Source organism: Egretta garzetta, unplaced genomic scaffold (assembly GCF_000687185.1).
Source record: "Egretta garzetta isolate BGI_Z169 unplaced genomic scaffold, ASM68718v1 scaffold153, whole genome shotgun sequence".
Taxonomy (NCBI): Eukaryota; Metazoa; Chordata; class Aves; order Pelecaniformes; family Ardeidae; genus Egretta; species Egretta garzetta.
This window is the reverse complement of record NW_009259114.1, coordinates 450706-466119: the sequence shown is the minus strand read 5'-3', so window position 1 is coordinate 466119 and position 15414 is coordinate 450706. Positions and strand designations below refer to the sequence as shown.

The 15414-nt window shown below is 38.1% G+C and overlaps 1 protein-coding gene across 1 annotated transcript in view; it reads left to right on the top strand.

Annotated features, from left to right (window-relative positions):
• Nucleotides 1-5839, top strand: part of GRIN2A (glutamate ionotropic receptor NMDA type subunit 2A) — a 185988-nt gene extending 180149 nt beyond the window's left edge. Inside the window, exons 12-13 of the mRNA XM_009635462.1 lie at nucleotides 2220-2458; nucleotides 4052-5839. Of these exons, the coding sequence (XP_009633757.1) occupies nucleotides 2220-2458; nucleotides 4052-5839 (2027 nt within the window). The remainder of the gene's footprint in view (nucleotides 1-2219; nucleotides 2459-4051) is intronic.
• Nucleotides 5840-15414: the final 9575 nt, after the last annotated feature.

The following is a 15414-nucleotide window of genomic DNA, read 5'->3' as shown; positions in this document are numbered from 1 at the left end:
ATTGCTCTGTTTCAGGCACATGATGATACCATTTATTTTTTTGCCACTGCCCAGGGGGCAGGCAGTGGCAGCAGCAAAAGGCCAGAGGAGACTGTAAGAAGAAAGGCTGGGTAATCCAGCGGGCCAGGAGGGACCAGAGAGGAGATGTCCAGGGCACCACAAGAGAGAAGGCTGCGAATAACATGGGAAGGGTTTGCAGTTGCTGCATCACCCAGGTCTCTGGAGGAAAACAGAAAATGAAAAGAGACAGAAAGCCAGGAGAAAAAACTGTATTTGAAAGATATTGCTAGTTACAATAGAAATTAAAAAAAAAAAAAACAAACACCTTAAACAGGAAAAGGGGCATACTGTATTCCTGCAACTACTAGGCATTAAGTGACAGTTATTTTCTATAGAAAAGCAGGTGGCGTATGAAACGCAATAGACTTTGTTAATACTGTATCATATACAACTATTTTTCCTTGCTTGCTGCATTTGCTGCACGGGTAAAGCAAGTCAAGCTTTCAATTTCCAATAGAACATTACTGTAACCTTCAGACATAATGCTTTGGGTGATTTTACATCCAGTGTTGTCATTGCTTCACTGTAAATAATAATACTATGGGGAAGAAAACCAGAAAGTTTTGATAAATAATGCCTTTCCTTTCTGAAGTGCTTGTAGATCAGAAAGTGGTTTAAAATTGCATCTCTGAATCAGTTCACCTATTACTGAAATGTAGCCAACTATGAGAGGAAAAGTGGCTGATGACATCTGCGATGATGGCCGTGATGGCCCGGTGCAGCATCCTAGGGCAGCCAGCTGCTGGACCTGGTTGCTACTGCTCATGCTGAAACTTTCCATTTAAACTTTGTTGTTTGGATGGTCTGTCTTTCAACATTCGAAAACATCTCTTTGGGCTGGGAGGCTGGAGTAAAAATATGAAGAGATATGTGGCTGCAAAGGATATGTAGATACCTGGATTGTAAGGTTATCCGGTTAGTGGCTGTTCAACAAGAAGAATAAAACAAGAGACAAGAACACTAATAAATCAAATCCCCAGATACCCAAACCCTAGGGAACAAGAGATACCAGAGGCAATAGCAGAGACCAGGCATGTTGAGGTTCAGCTTGAATGTTGCAGCTTATACAAAAAGGGCAAATAAGGTTATCATGGGTCTCACAGGAAAAAACAAGCTTATGGCATGTTTTAAAGGGATTGTGAGAACATGTGAAATTTATTTTGCGATGTTTAAGGGAAAGGCCAAAGAGAGGGGTCAGAGTGGATCAGGGAGGAACAAGTGTAGGAAAATGGAGAGGCAGGGGCATAAAAGAATCTGGTTGTCTGTCAGGGTGCTTGTTGGGCTGAGCCCCGTGTCTGATTGCTGCAGCATATCCCATCTCTTTACTAAACTGGTAGCTGGTTGATGTGATCTTGCTTTCTGTTCAGTGTTTATAATTTGTGGGGGCAGATGTGATTTGTTAGGGGACTTTGAAAAGACTCCAGGTCCTGGTGCCTGGTGCCTGGGTTAAGGGGCATATAATGTCTGAGCACAGATATTGCACAGAGTTAGCCTGTGCCAGCGTTTGAGGGGTCTGTAAATACTGGTGTGTTTGTGGATCACACAAGTGATGGTGTGTGCATGTTTCACTAGCAGTCTTCCGTCCTCATCAGCTGGGCAGGAGAAGGCGGATCATCTATTTGTGTTTGTGACTGCTGTGTGGGTGCTGCTAATGACACTGCTGTCTACAAGGGGCTGTGTGTGCCTTGGCACCTCCAGAGTTCACACGCGGGGCTTACTGCCAGCTGGACCTGCAGATGGGAGCAGCACCAGTGGCGCCTATTGGGATGGGATAGGAGGAGCCTCCTGGGTCTGCGCATGCACCAAATGCAGCTCTCATAGATGGTGCAGAGGAATCCACTGGGATGGAAACCCTCCAATTCTGCTCTCTGTAATAAGTGATACTAGTTACAGCAAGCAGAAGAAAGTTTTACCAAAATCACAGATCCTGTTTTCTAGAGCAGCCATCTTCCCACATAATTTAGGAAATCTGAGGACATCTGAAACTAGGGTGCTGTGAGTTGAAATCTGCTATATTTGCAAATCCTTAGTAGGTAAGACTAAAGTGCTCCACAAATGAAGCATTAAATGGTGCTGTATTTTTAAACTTGCAAAGACTTTCAAATACTGTGAGCAGTAATTTTTGCATTCTAACTCGTTTGACTCCTTGCTCTCCCTAGGGGAAATGGAAGAGTTAGAAACCCTGTGGCTGACTGGTATTTGCCACAACGAGAAGAATGAAGTCATGAGCAGCCAGCTGGACATTGACAACATGGCAGGAGTGTTTTACATGCTTGCAGCAGCCATGGCACTGAGTTTAATAACCTTTGTCTGGGAACACTTATTTTACTGGAAACTTAGATTCTGCTTCACTGGAGTCTGCTCAGATAGGCCAGGACTGTTGTTCTCAATCAGCAGGGTTAGTATTACTTTCATTTTCCCCCTTCAGGTAACAGACAGAATAAGCGCTACCTCTCTAAAATACTTCCTTTGCTTTTATTCCCACTTGGACATTTGAAATACATGTTAGAACATCAGTGTGATGCTGTAGAGTGGTCAGTGGTCAGTACTTGCACTCCATAGAAAATCTTTTCTCCATTGGATTATTCTAGGATATGAATTACTATATGCCGGAACTATCAGTAATCAAATGCTGGAAACTAATACATTTATGGGAAATTTTGATAAAGAAATGGTGAGCTGCTCAGATACAGGAAATGGATTAATTTCCGAAAAAAAATCCGAACAAAATAAGCACTAAATCAATGACAGACATTAGCTCTCAGTTTTGTGTATTTCTTGAACAAGTGGATTTTAAGTGATAAAAATATACTGGAATACTTGTTACAAGCTTTTCTTGATAGCAGTCTTTAATAAACCATATGAGAACAGGTCAAACACAAGTGTAGTTTATGTTTAGTTAGATACTAAGACAGGTTTTAACGATAACTTTACTAAACCCAAAGTAGATTTACATATCTAAATAACATACTTGTAATAAAATAAAGTAAGTATGTGCTTGTTCTTATATTTCTGACAAATGACTTCGGTTTTTCCTTTTAATTTTTTTTAAACACATAGTACTTTCATTAGGTAATTGACTTTGCTGGATTTTTTTTTTATACAGCCGAGGAGAATTGAAGATGATGCTAAAATGCCTAATTGCTTTAAAATGTGCTGAAATTACCCTATTGAGAAAATTGGACTGTGTTGGAACGCCATTAAAAATACTCTCCTATGTTGTTGGGGATTGTGTAGAAGAGCATATACACTTTAACCTCCACATCTTACATTTGAACTTTATGCTTTTGGCCTTTTACATGTGAAACTCTCCTAACTTATGGGGGGGAAAAAAAGTACCTATTTCAAAGGCAAATTTCTGAGAATTACAAGTTCACAGGGTCAGAAATGTCAACTGAGCTCACAGGAGTGACTGAAGAGGTTAGAGTTAAAAGATAGACTTTAGCCTTCTGCTTAAAATGAACTCAAATTCAGGCTTTAGACATGGGAATTTTTCATATGTACTAGGATAGGATACAGAAAAGCTAAAATACCATGACTAGAAACCTTTTTATTTCAGTGAAATTGAAGAGTACCTTAACCTCTAAGAAAACAGCCTGACTGCAGGCTTCTGTAGAAGGATAAGTTAATCATGGGTTTAAAATAATAGTTTCCATTACTGAAGGTTAGTTACATTTTGTGATGGGACCAGGCAACATTTTGGGGTACCTTCTAATCTTGTTTTTGAGAATAAGCATCAAAGGCCAATGCAGACTGTTGGTTTTGTAAAATACTGGCAATTTTTCTCCTTTACAGGGCCAACAGATATGGCAGAATTTATTCTCCCATATCAATGTAAGGAAACACTACAAGATTAGATATGTACTTTTAATCTTTCCAGTCATTAGATAAGCAATCTTTAATTGCTTTTTATTGTTAATAAAAAATAGAATGGAAGTATTTAAAATTTACACCTAGCAATTTAATTTGTTTTATATTACTCATATTACAGGGTATTTACAGCTGCATTCATGGAGTACACATTGAAGAAAAAAAGAAGTCTCCTGACTTTACTTTGACCAATTCCCAAACCAACATGTTAAAACTGCTGCGCACAGCGAAAAATATGACCAATATCAATCCTTCAAGAATTAACTCCCCCAAAAGAACAGCTGATTTTATTCAGAGGGGTTCCTTGATTATGGATATGGTCATAGATAAGGGAAACATGATATTTTCTGATAACAGATCCTTTCAAACAAAGGACAACTTTTTTGGTGAAAACCTGAGTGAACTGCAGACACTTCCGGGCAATCGACACAAGGACAATCTTAACAACTATGTTTTCCAAGGTCAGCATCCTCTCACACTGAATGAGTCCAATCCAAATACAGTAGAGGTTGCAGTAACAACAGAAGCAAAAGTGAACTCCAGACCCAGGCAGCTTTGGAGGAAATCAGTTGAATCTTTACGTCAAGAATCTGTACGTCAGAGCCAAGGTTCCCAGAGAGAAAATGGGTCAGATGAAAACAGGCAGCTTTCAGTGAAAAGCCAAAGATACCTTCCTGAAGAGATTGTCCATTCAGATGTATCAGAGACATCAAGCCGGGCTACTTGCCATATGGAACCTGAAAACAACAAGCACCACAAAACCAAGGACAATTTTAAAAAAAGGACAGTAGCATCAAAATACCCAAAAGACTGTAGTGAAGTGGAACTGACATATCTGAAAACCAAACAGAGCTCTCCACGGGATAAAATCTACACAATTGATGCTGACAAGGAGCCAGGATTCCGCTTGGACACACCTCAGTACATTGAAAACCTTGTCCTTCCAGAAACTATAGAGTTTCCTGATGTTTATCAAGATCACAATGACAACTATAGGAAAGCAGAACATGCTAACAGGACTCCCTTGCATAATGAAGACAGTCTTCCAAATAATGACCAGTATAAACTTTATGCAAAGCACTACACTTTAAAAGATAAAAATGCTTCCCTAGTTGACATGAACGATAGATACAGACAGAATTCCACCCACTGCAGGAGCTGTCTTTCCAATTTGCCCACTTATGCGGGACACTATTCAAGCAGATCTCCCTATAAATGTGACGCATGCTTGCGGATGGGGAACCTCTATGATATTGAAGAAGATCAGATGCTGCAGGACACAACGAACTTATCACTTCCTGAAGAAATATATGAGCGTAGTTGGTCACAAAATAATGCTCTGCAATATCATAAAAAAAATAAGTTGAGGATTAGCAGGCAACATTCTTTTGATAATATCGCTGATAAATCCAGGGAAATTGATATTGGAAGACCTTCTCGTAGTATAAGCTTGAAAGAAAGAGAGAAATTTCTACAAAGTAGTCCATATGCAAGCATGTTTAGTGTTCCCTCAAGCAAACTGTTGAGCAACAAGGCCTCACTTTTAACTCATGCTCTAGAGGACAGTAAGCGGAGCAAGTCCCTGTATCCCATTCACTCAGATGATAATCCCTTCCTGCACTCCTATCATGATGACCAGCACTTATCTCTTAGGCGAAGTCCAGCTGATCTTTACAAACTTTCATTGCCAACAAGAGGAAGAAATGATAATTATTTAAGGTCATCCATAAAGTCTACAGCATCATACTGTTCCAGGGATGGTCGGATCCATAATGACATGTACATTTCAGAGCATGTTTTGCCTTACGTTGCAAATAGGAATAGCTTGTACTCAACTCCAAGGGTTTTAAATTCCTGTAGCAATAGACGTGTGCATAAGAAAATGCCTAGCATTGAATCAGATGTTTAAATTTTCCACTAACATTTTATCTATAGGGAAAAAATAGTTGCCACCATCTTAGAGGGAGAATTTATCCTTTAACAGTATCCTGCTATGGTAAATGATATGTAAACCTCTCCCTTTCCCGGTGTACTTTTGTACATGAATAGGTAAACTAGTATGCTCTTAACTATCCTTTTAAAATATGTCTTGTTGAAAAGGATAAAAAATAGCCATTTATGTGTGCTTTATATGTAAATGGCAAGCTGTACTGAAATAGCCCCAATATATGTTGGCAACTATCCTGTTTTGTATCTAATTATTTTACTATTTCGGTTATTCTAATTTATGTTGCTAAGTATCATTCAATGTACTTTTGTCCTTAGAAATGTTTAATGATTTTCTAGTACTGGATAAGCAATACGGTATGCATGTAGTATGACACAGACAAAAAGAATTAGGAATGCATTTGCACAGTTTCAAAAGTAAGACTCTAAAAGAGAACAGAAAGCTAGACTTTCAAAATTATATTTTATCTTCATAATCATTTTCAAAGCCAAATAATAATAAGAAAAAAAAAAGAAAAAATAACAAACCCCGGGACCTTAATAAATAAAATACAGTGTGTTAACACAAAATTAGTATATTCATTCTAGACTGACAGAAAAGAAATGGGAAGGCTGTAGGCCCAAACATGTGAACTGCTGTGTACCAAGGGGAAGCTCCATGGATATTGGATAATGTTAATGTACAAATGCTTTTCTTCTATTTCACATGCACTTACCATTACAAACTAAGTTCACTGAGAAGTCTGCAGTCATCTTGTCAGAAATTTCACAGCTGCCTAATCCAGAGTATATATTTTTAGATATCACTATATGGCACTTACTATGGAGCTGTGGACTTTATTAGTAACATTGAGGCCTAATGTGTACCTAAGTTTGCATTTGCCCCTTACTGGTGGTTACTCAGGGCTGTATAGTATTTCTTTTATTCCTTCACTTCCCAAACCAAATCCCACCCCACTGTAGTTCTTTGTTCATAGTGTATTAGTGACATCTAATTAACTGTATGTTAATAGTATTAAAGCTGTTAATGCAGTATCAAACACCGACAGCCATACGTTCAGTGTAATCAGTGAGGAGCGCAATACCATTTCTTGGCATACACAGGGAAGGATTAACACCTTTTGAGGGACTTCTTCCTTCCAGAATATTGTGCATATTGTTGAACATCAGACCTTTTTTTTTAACCTCTCTGATCAAGTCTGGTATATAAATTGAACACATAACTAAGGAACAGTATCTTTATTATCACTTACTGGTATACAAAGATATTCACATAACAAGGATGCATTGTTATATGACTTTTAGTAAAGATCAAACAGATTATTTCACAAACAAAATGTCTGCTACACACCCATCCTCAACCCCATTGGAAAAAAACAAAAAACCAAAGCACTAGATTTTAACTATAAGGGAGTGTGGAAGGGAAGAGAGGAAGTTTTTAATGAGTGAACAGCTGTACATTTAATTTAAATTAAAGAAGTAAATATGATTGCTAATATATTTAAATACCGAAAGCATTCAACAGGTGCTGCTCTCCCATTCTGCTGCTGCTCTGAGAATTGCTTTAGGTTTTTTGTGTAGAGGAAGTTTAGATTATTCAAGCATTATCCCTTACATTTCACTGAAGAACAATGAGCAGGGAAACCATTACCACTGTGAACTGGAAAATGTGAATATTACCCTAACTTTTCTCTAAACTGAAGCTGTTTTCAATAGAATCATGCCTGTCAGTTGTAACTGTAGTATCTGCATGCCAGAGGTACAGCATGCAAGGTGTTTAATTTGGAATAGCATACTGGAGAGCAGAGTTGTAAATGGGAGATAATATAAACTATAACAGGGGTGGATAAAATATAGCTTCTTGAATTTTATTTACAATTTTTTTGCTAAGCAGATTTAAGCTGACTTTAACTACCAAACAGTGCAGAATGAGTTCTTTGAATTTACAAATGTATTTGTATGTTCACCATGGTGGTAAAGAATGATATTTTTGAAGGAATGAAATGTTATGTAATTTGGGCTTCCATAAATCTCAGTATACTTTATTATAAGTATATATGTCCAGAAAGCATATCTATGAGTATCTGTATGCTGTCCAAAGCAAATATGTTTTGAGTATTCTTTATTCAACATTTGGTCACAGTTATTGGCCCTGATTCACATGGTGTGCTTTCTGGTTTGTCACTGGATGTGGTTTTTACAAACAGAAAATCCTTTCCTGCCCTTAGAGAGATTCACGTTTCTTAGGAACAGTTGTATGAGCCAAGCAGGGCTGGGGTGTTTATGGGATGAACACTGCTTTTCATGAACCAAAACCTTTTCCCAAAGACATGGGTGTGCTATTTGTCTTAGGTCTACAGGAAGGCAAATGCACTAAAGGCATAAATATTGTTGTAACAAGTTTAATTAAAATATTTCAGGCAAATTTTAATTTCCAATCCAAATCATAATATATTAAGTAAAATCTTAAGTATTTGGAAATACCTGGTGTGTTCCAGAAAGTATGGTATTTACTGATAGCGTACCAAAACCTGCCATGCAAGTCACTGAGAATTTTACCAAGTGAATCATTAAACTCAGTGTTGGCTCTTGGATTTCACATCATCTTAAAGCTCCCAAAATATTTGCTGATTGCTCCAAGTCTTTTGTATCATCATCTCTATCTAACTAGGTACATATAATTCAATATATAGACAAGCACTCTATGTGAAGTTGTGGGGAAAAAAATCCCATTTACAACGTTTTCTAAGTAAACTGTTGAGATGCAAATGTAAACATCATAAACCCAGGTGGATTTATCCTTCTGTGAAATGTACGAGCAAATTAGCTATAAAGAAATATATTGCAGTGTTTCCTTTTTCAGATTTGAGCAGATTTCTGGTGACTGTAGAGATTCATTGTTATTAGCTGTAAATATGCAATACAGCCACCTCCCCTAAACCAAAACAAATTAAAGAGACCAAGGGAAGACTTGATAATGTTGCACAGCAGTTGTTCACATGGAAATAAAAGATGCTGCCTTAAAGGGGAAAAAAAGATAAAACACAGATATTGAATGTAGAGGGAATAAGAATCTGCATGCATTGGTGATTTGATCTTGGCATATAATACAAGTGAAGAAAGGGGGAAGAAAAGGCTAAGGTGTAGGCGAGTAGCTGGTGTGGTTGCCAATGTATATGTGTAAAGAAGAAGCAGCTGAGAAGTTGAAGAAAAATCTTCAACAGTAGAGCCACAAGCCACAGCTTGTGAGGCTCAGCCGTAGGACGTGTGGAATTCTGAGTTTTGCCTGAGCTTTGTTGATATATTTGCACTGACTTTCAATTAAACCAAGATCAAGACTTTCTGTATTTCCCTCTCTCTCACTCTAGCTGCTGCTATTCTTGAAGAGGAGAAAAGAATCTTCCTGCATAAGTGGCCATCCTTTCTGTACCTTTCTGGATGGTGCTGGTGACTTGTTACATTTTCCTGATTACAGCTCTAGCAGTTTGTTGGTCATTCCTATCACCGATTTCCCGTGACTCCAGCTGGAACTGGATCAGGCTGTAAATGATATGGGCCATTCTTGGTAGCATGTCCTGTAGTGTTACACTGCTCCTGGACGACAACTTTTATGGAGGCAGGATATTGAATTGCTGAGGAATGAGTAGGTACACGGAGGTAAAACCAGCTACATAGACATACCTGCCTCTTGCTTTTTTCCACTTTTAAAGACATTGTAGAATTTCTTCATGTTTTTGTCTTTCCCTTTTCACCACAGTTAATTTTCCTTTTTCCTTTCAAATGGATTTTGTGTTCTGCTTGTATTTCTTAGAGCAGTGTAGCCACCCACTGACTTAAATGCATGGAAATAAGATATTTTAATATATAAGATAATGTTAAGGAAAATTAAGAGTTTTGTATTTCTGGAAAATTTCTTTTAATGTTTTTGCTACTCTTACTCAGAATCCGTTATTATGCTACCTTAGAAGCTTGATTAGGAGAAAGAGTGCTGTGGACTAACAGAAACCAAATCACCGCCAGCTCACCATGTTTTGGCAACATCTCATAAATACATGTCTCTCTCTCTATGATCTTTCAGGAACACTTAGGAGGTGAAATAAGGTTCACAAGGGAAATCAGGAGTGGTTTGGGCTTTTTTTCCTCATAAAAATACATCTTTTTACATAGTTTTAATGGAAGCAAAAGCTAGAGCTGTATGCATAGCTTTGGGTTTCTGTGCTGGAAGGCTAAGCTCTTTCTGTTGCCAGTGGGGAGAGAGAGAGAGAAAGAAAGCTCCCTCTGGATGGTAGTTCAGAGCATTGAAGGCTTGGAAGCAGTTATGGATGTGATGGGTCCTGAAAGATTTTACCTCTCTCTGTTGACTTGTTAGAAAGTGTAGGCTCCTAACTTGGCCATCTCAGTTAGGTGGGCTTAGAAAGGTAATGGTCTATTTATCCCCAGCCTCAAAAATCTTCTAGTTAAATCTGCCATCAGTACCAAGTTAAACTTTGCAGGTGCATATAGGATCCTGTGCTTATGTGAGTAGTTACCAAGGTAGCCCTCGTCAGGTGTGGGTTTTGCAGGTGACTATCCCGCATGAAATAAGTGTCAGAATCTATTCCTTGTATAATAACCTGCTGTTTTCATATTTCTGCAGTGTAGCATATGCATCTTAGTGATGGGGAAGATTTTGGTACTCTTCCTTCCCTTGCATCAGCACAGAACAGGAATTGTGGTATGAATCTAAGGGCTAAGAGTCAGCTGGGATTTAGGAAGGATTCAAGAGGTGAATCTTTTTGTTGTTTTACATTACATTTAAGATGTTTGATATATAAACCCTGAGTGATCTTTTATGGCAAAAACCTCTCAGTTAATAGAGAACAGTAACCATCCTGTGGCTTGGCTAGATTGTGTTAAGTGTTAATCATCACATCATGTGCTTCTTTCAAGATGCAGTGTCTTACGTTCCGCTGCTAAACTTTCCCTTTCCCAGCTCTAGTCCTATCCTAGCCCAAAAGTCCTCTCAAAGTAGATATCTTTCTCATGTAGGGCAATCTGGTTTGCAACGTAAAAACAGTTTTCCAGTGACACACTTAAATTGTTAGTTTTACCAATGTTATTTTTTTAATCTGAACTTCCTTCCTATTGAGAACTGAGCCTTCAAAGTATAACAGTGCTGAAGGAACTTCTGAAAGAGCATAAAGGCCTTTTAAAGTATGACTTTTATGATACGAGCCCTGTCCCAGCTCGCCTGTAACATCTTACTTAAATGCATTAGCAACAAGTTAATATTTACTATCACGAGGAGGGGAGCACAGTTTAGTCACAGGTGTTTGTTTATTTGTGGATGTAAATGCATGTACAGACAGGTATGTGGTATGATAGAGGAAAGGCTCAACCTGCTCTGGCTGAAGTGAATCATAGGATCACAGAATGGCAAGGGTTGGAAGGGACCTCTGGAGATCATCCAGTCCAACCCTCCTTCTAAAGCAGGTTCACCTAGAGCATGTTACACAGGACATTGTCCAGTCGGGCTTTGAATATCTCCAGAGAAGGAGACTCCACAACCCCCCTGGGCAGCCTGTTCCAGTGCTCTGTCACCCTCAAGGTAAAGCAGTTCTTCCTCATTTTCAACTGAAACCTCTCATGTTTCAGTTTGTGCCCATTGCCCCTTGTCCTGTCGCTGGGCACCACTGAGAAGCTGTGGTTAAGTCAAATGGGAGTAGCCTCAAGACGGTCACATCTCTTACATCGCTCTGATCATGCAGACTGCTGTCTGATGTGCACATATTGTACATAGTGTAAAATCCTTGTTGATGCTCAGTTTTCATTGTGCAATTAATCCCATGTTCACCTTCATTACAGTGTGGCAGCGCTATTTGTGGGATGGCGAGGTGGTTGGTTGTGCTCTCTGGTGTCTGTTGCCCTGTTAAACGGGAGCATAAATCCTGCCTTGCTTCTCTCTGCCCTGCTGGGGAGGGTTACTGCACTCTGTAATTAAGCTCCTCATTTATTTCACGTCAGTCAAGCTTTTAATTTTATTTTTTTTTGCCCTGCCTCTCTCAACATGTGTACAGAGTATACTTTCTAAATATGTGCTCTTCCAATGTCCTGCAACTTTGGAAGTCAGGGTTACAAGTGTGCATCGCTCTGCAATGCAGGGAAAATGCACTGAGTTCTCACAGGTTCACGAGCTCTTTTGTTACGTACTGCAGAACGTATTTGCTGTGGTTGAAATTGTTTTTAAAATTGATGCCAGTCCAAACAGCTGTAAGAATCCACTGCTGATTTTGTGATGATTTTGTCATATCTATACTTTAAGAACCAGAAATTATATAAGTAAAATTAAGTTACCTCACTATATACCAGGGGTTTTTTGTTTTGCACTTAAATGACACTTTTTACTCCTTTTGCTGAATTCTTTACCTGTATTGAAAACAACGCTAAATTAGTAGAGAATATAACCATGCTGTAACATTGTCATGCAATACCTTTATTAGTAGATAACCACACTAAATATATTATTACATATTTAAAAGAGAGATGGTTTTGACTCTCCAAGTCTTAAAAAGTAGTGGTGATAAGCAGTTATACCCCTAGATGTTTTGTCCTTTCCCTTTTGTATTAGTATTTGTTTTCACTAATATATTTCAAAAATTATATTTCTATGTGCACGTTATAAAACTGTGAAAATAAATACCAATAAATATTGTGATACTTATTCAGTGCACTGTAAAGTTCCAAGTGAGATGGTACTTTGCTTGGGAATTGGTGAAGGTTTCCTCACTTCTCATAAATGGTATTAAGCTTTAACAGTGACATGAAATTTTAATGGACAATGTCTTGTTCTGCACTGCTAGTACTATTAGAAGAAATTATATGTTTTTCTCAGCAAATGCGTTATGAGAATACACCTTTTTAATTTGTTTTGTGCATTGCAGTACCTAAGAATAGCCATTTTGAAGAGATTTGTTTTCCTTCATTACTACAGGATTCTTTCATCTGATAATTTTTTTACTGAGCCCGTTTAATAATGGTGTTTAATGGCAAAAACCTTTTGGAAATATAATTTGGCTTCTGTTTCACATTGCAAACCCTGTATTTGGACTTGTAGTGTTGCAGTCGAAGGCCCTCAGGAGGTTGCTGTGCCTTCCCATGCTGGTGGGGAAGGAGAGCTTTCTTGTTCGCTGTTGGGACGAGATTAGAGGAGTTGAGAAAAAGTTTGGAGGATGTGTTGTGCAACGTTTGAAGTGTAAATGATCTTCAAAAATGAAAAAAAAAATTAAATTGGAGGGTCACAGTTCTCCACACTAGTGGTGGTCTGTGACAGGCTGGGGGGTGTGCAGCTTCTGGAGGAAATTATCATTTTTAACTGAAATTATTTGAATTCTACTTAAGTTTCTGGAAGTCACGAAAAAACGGGAGTTTTCTTTTTTTTTTTTTTTAAAGCCAAAGTTTTTATTTTGTCATACGAGGTTTCACAGGAAAATGGGCCAAAGAATACAACTAAATATGCAAAAGGTTAATCCTATGGAAAAGGGTATCCTGTCACCTTGACACGCTCAAGCGTATTAATGGTAACAGGAACAATGTGTGTAATTTTCCCATATGTTGCTATGTGGGTTGCACTATTTTGAATTATACAAGCCTGATATTTTAATTACCAAATACCATAAGAAGCTGTTTATTAATAGTTTAAACTTGTTAACCTAAATATATATACAGTATACACACACATGCGTGCATACACTTTCCAACCTAGTCATGTGTAAGTCATCTCCCAAAGCCGTGGGACACATTTCAGCAGTGATTTATTTGAAGTGATTCTCTTCTCTCTCTTCCAAACCTAAATCCACAAATCCTCTAGCAGCATTTATTGTACAGTTTGATATCTATTACAGAAAGGCTAAAGGACTTGCTGGGATCAGGACTGTATTGTGCTAGGACATGTGAAAACATGTCAGAGGAGAGTTCCTGTCCAAAAGAGCTGGAAATGATACTCACTATAAATAACAAAGCCATAGGAAAAGGATGTCTTCTCATACTGTTTTGAAAATTCATGGCCAGAGAGGGTCTATTAGCTTGGTGACTGACTTTAAAATTCTGTGTCAGCTTACGTGAGCCACACCTGGTCATTAAACGTGTTGCTTCAGGTAGCTGAGGAAGGATACCTAAAACCCCAAAATTCCCATGAATGATCAGTTAGATGGAGGTACCAGTGGCTGCCCATGTATTCTTCCATGCAGACTAAGCAGTTTTCAAAATCAGTTCTGGACCCAGAGGCGGTATTTAGCAGTGGCGTTTAAGTCCGAATCACTTTTCTCGATGCACAGGCTGTTGAGCTTGCTATGATTGTTCATGTGGAGAGTTTGACCAAGAGATGATTATGGTATCAGCTTCTTTTCTAAATTTACAGTGCTCTAACCTAAACTTACGACAAAAAATACCTTGGAATCATTTGTTTGAAGTAATTCCTGAGCTTTTTTTTTCAAAGGGAGAGTTGGATAGTTGTTAAGTTTTCCACTATATCCCAGAAACAGAAAATTCTGTTAGTGGTAAGTGTGTCTTGGATAACTTGGTTCCAAGTCTTTCATCTGCAAGAAGAAAATTTTTGGTTAGCTTGTTTTCACCTGGGCTGGGTCTGGGTTCCGAACTTAAACAAAACCCCTTTTGACTTAAATAGGGATGTGTGAGCGAGTGATGGGAGAGCAGATCCTTAGTGCAGTTCATGCTCAGAATTAAAAAAACCAAAACTGAACCTCAAGTTGCAAAGGTCTGGAAGTTGCATTGTGTAAAATTGTGTGCAGCTAGGAAGGAAACTAGTGCATTTTTCTAATAAGAACTGTTTACAGTTTATACTTTATATCAGCTATAATGTTTTGAAATAGTGTTATTCATTTCAGAACATCCATTTTGCACTGATGAAGAACAGCTTGATCCCTCTGTCTTCGCGCCTCACACCCACATGCACATGTACAGTGTATCTTGTGTCTTCCCTGCTGAAACCAGAAGGTACAGACAGAATTCATTAATGTGTTAGGCAAAATCCTACCTGATTCTTAATTAAGTATGCTATTTTTATGCAAAATTTGCATCCATACATTTCAGGTTCTCTCAGAAGCACTTCACCCGTGAGTTGTTAATGTTAATTTTAATTCATCAGATTCAAATTTACGCTAAACCTGAAGGGCATTTCATGCTTCCTTTCATACTGTTTAATGATTTTTTGCTGGCTTAGATGAAACACTAATATTTCTGTGATGCTAAACAAAAACCACCAGAAATATTTTAAAATATCAAATTACAATTTTGAAAACATTTTTACTTGTTTACTTGAATAATGTAAATTTAAGCTATTGTCCTGATTAGTCTTTCTATACATACAGGTATATATATAAGCTTTATATATCTCTATATGTATAAAGTTTTGGGGAAAATGAAGGCAAGACAAAAATTCAGCATTGTGACCAAGATTCTACCACCATTTATTGACAGTTTCAAGTAAGGTTTTGCTATTTTGAGTTTGATTAGAAGTTATTTGCTGTTGAACTCTCAAAA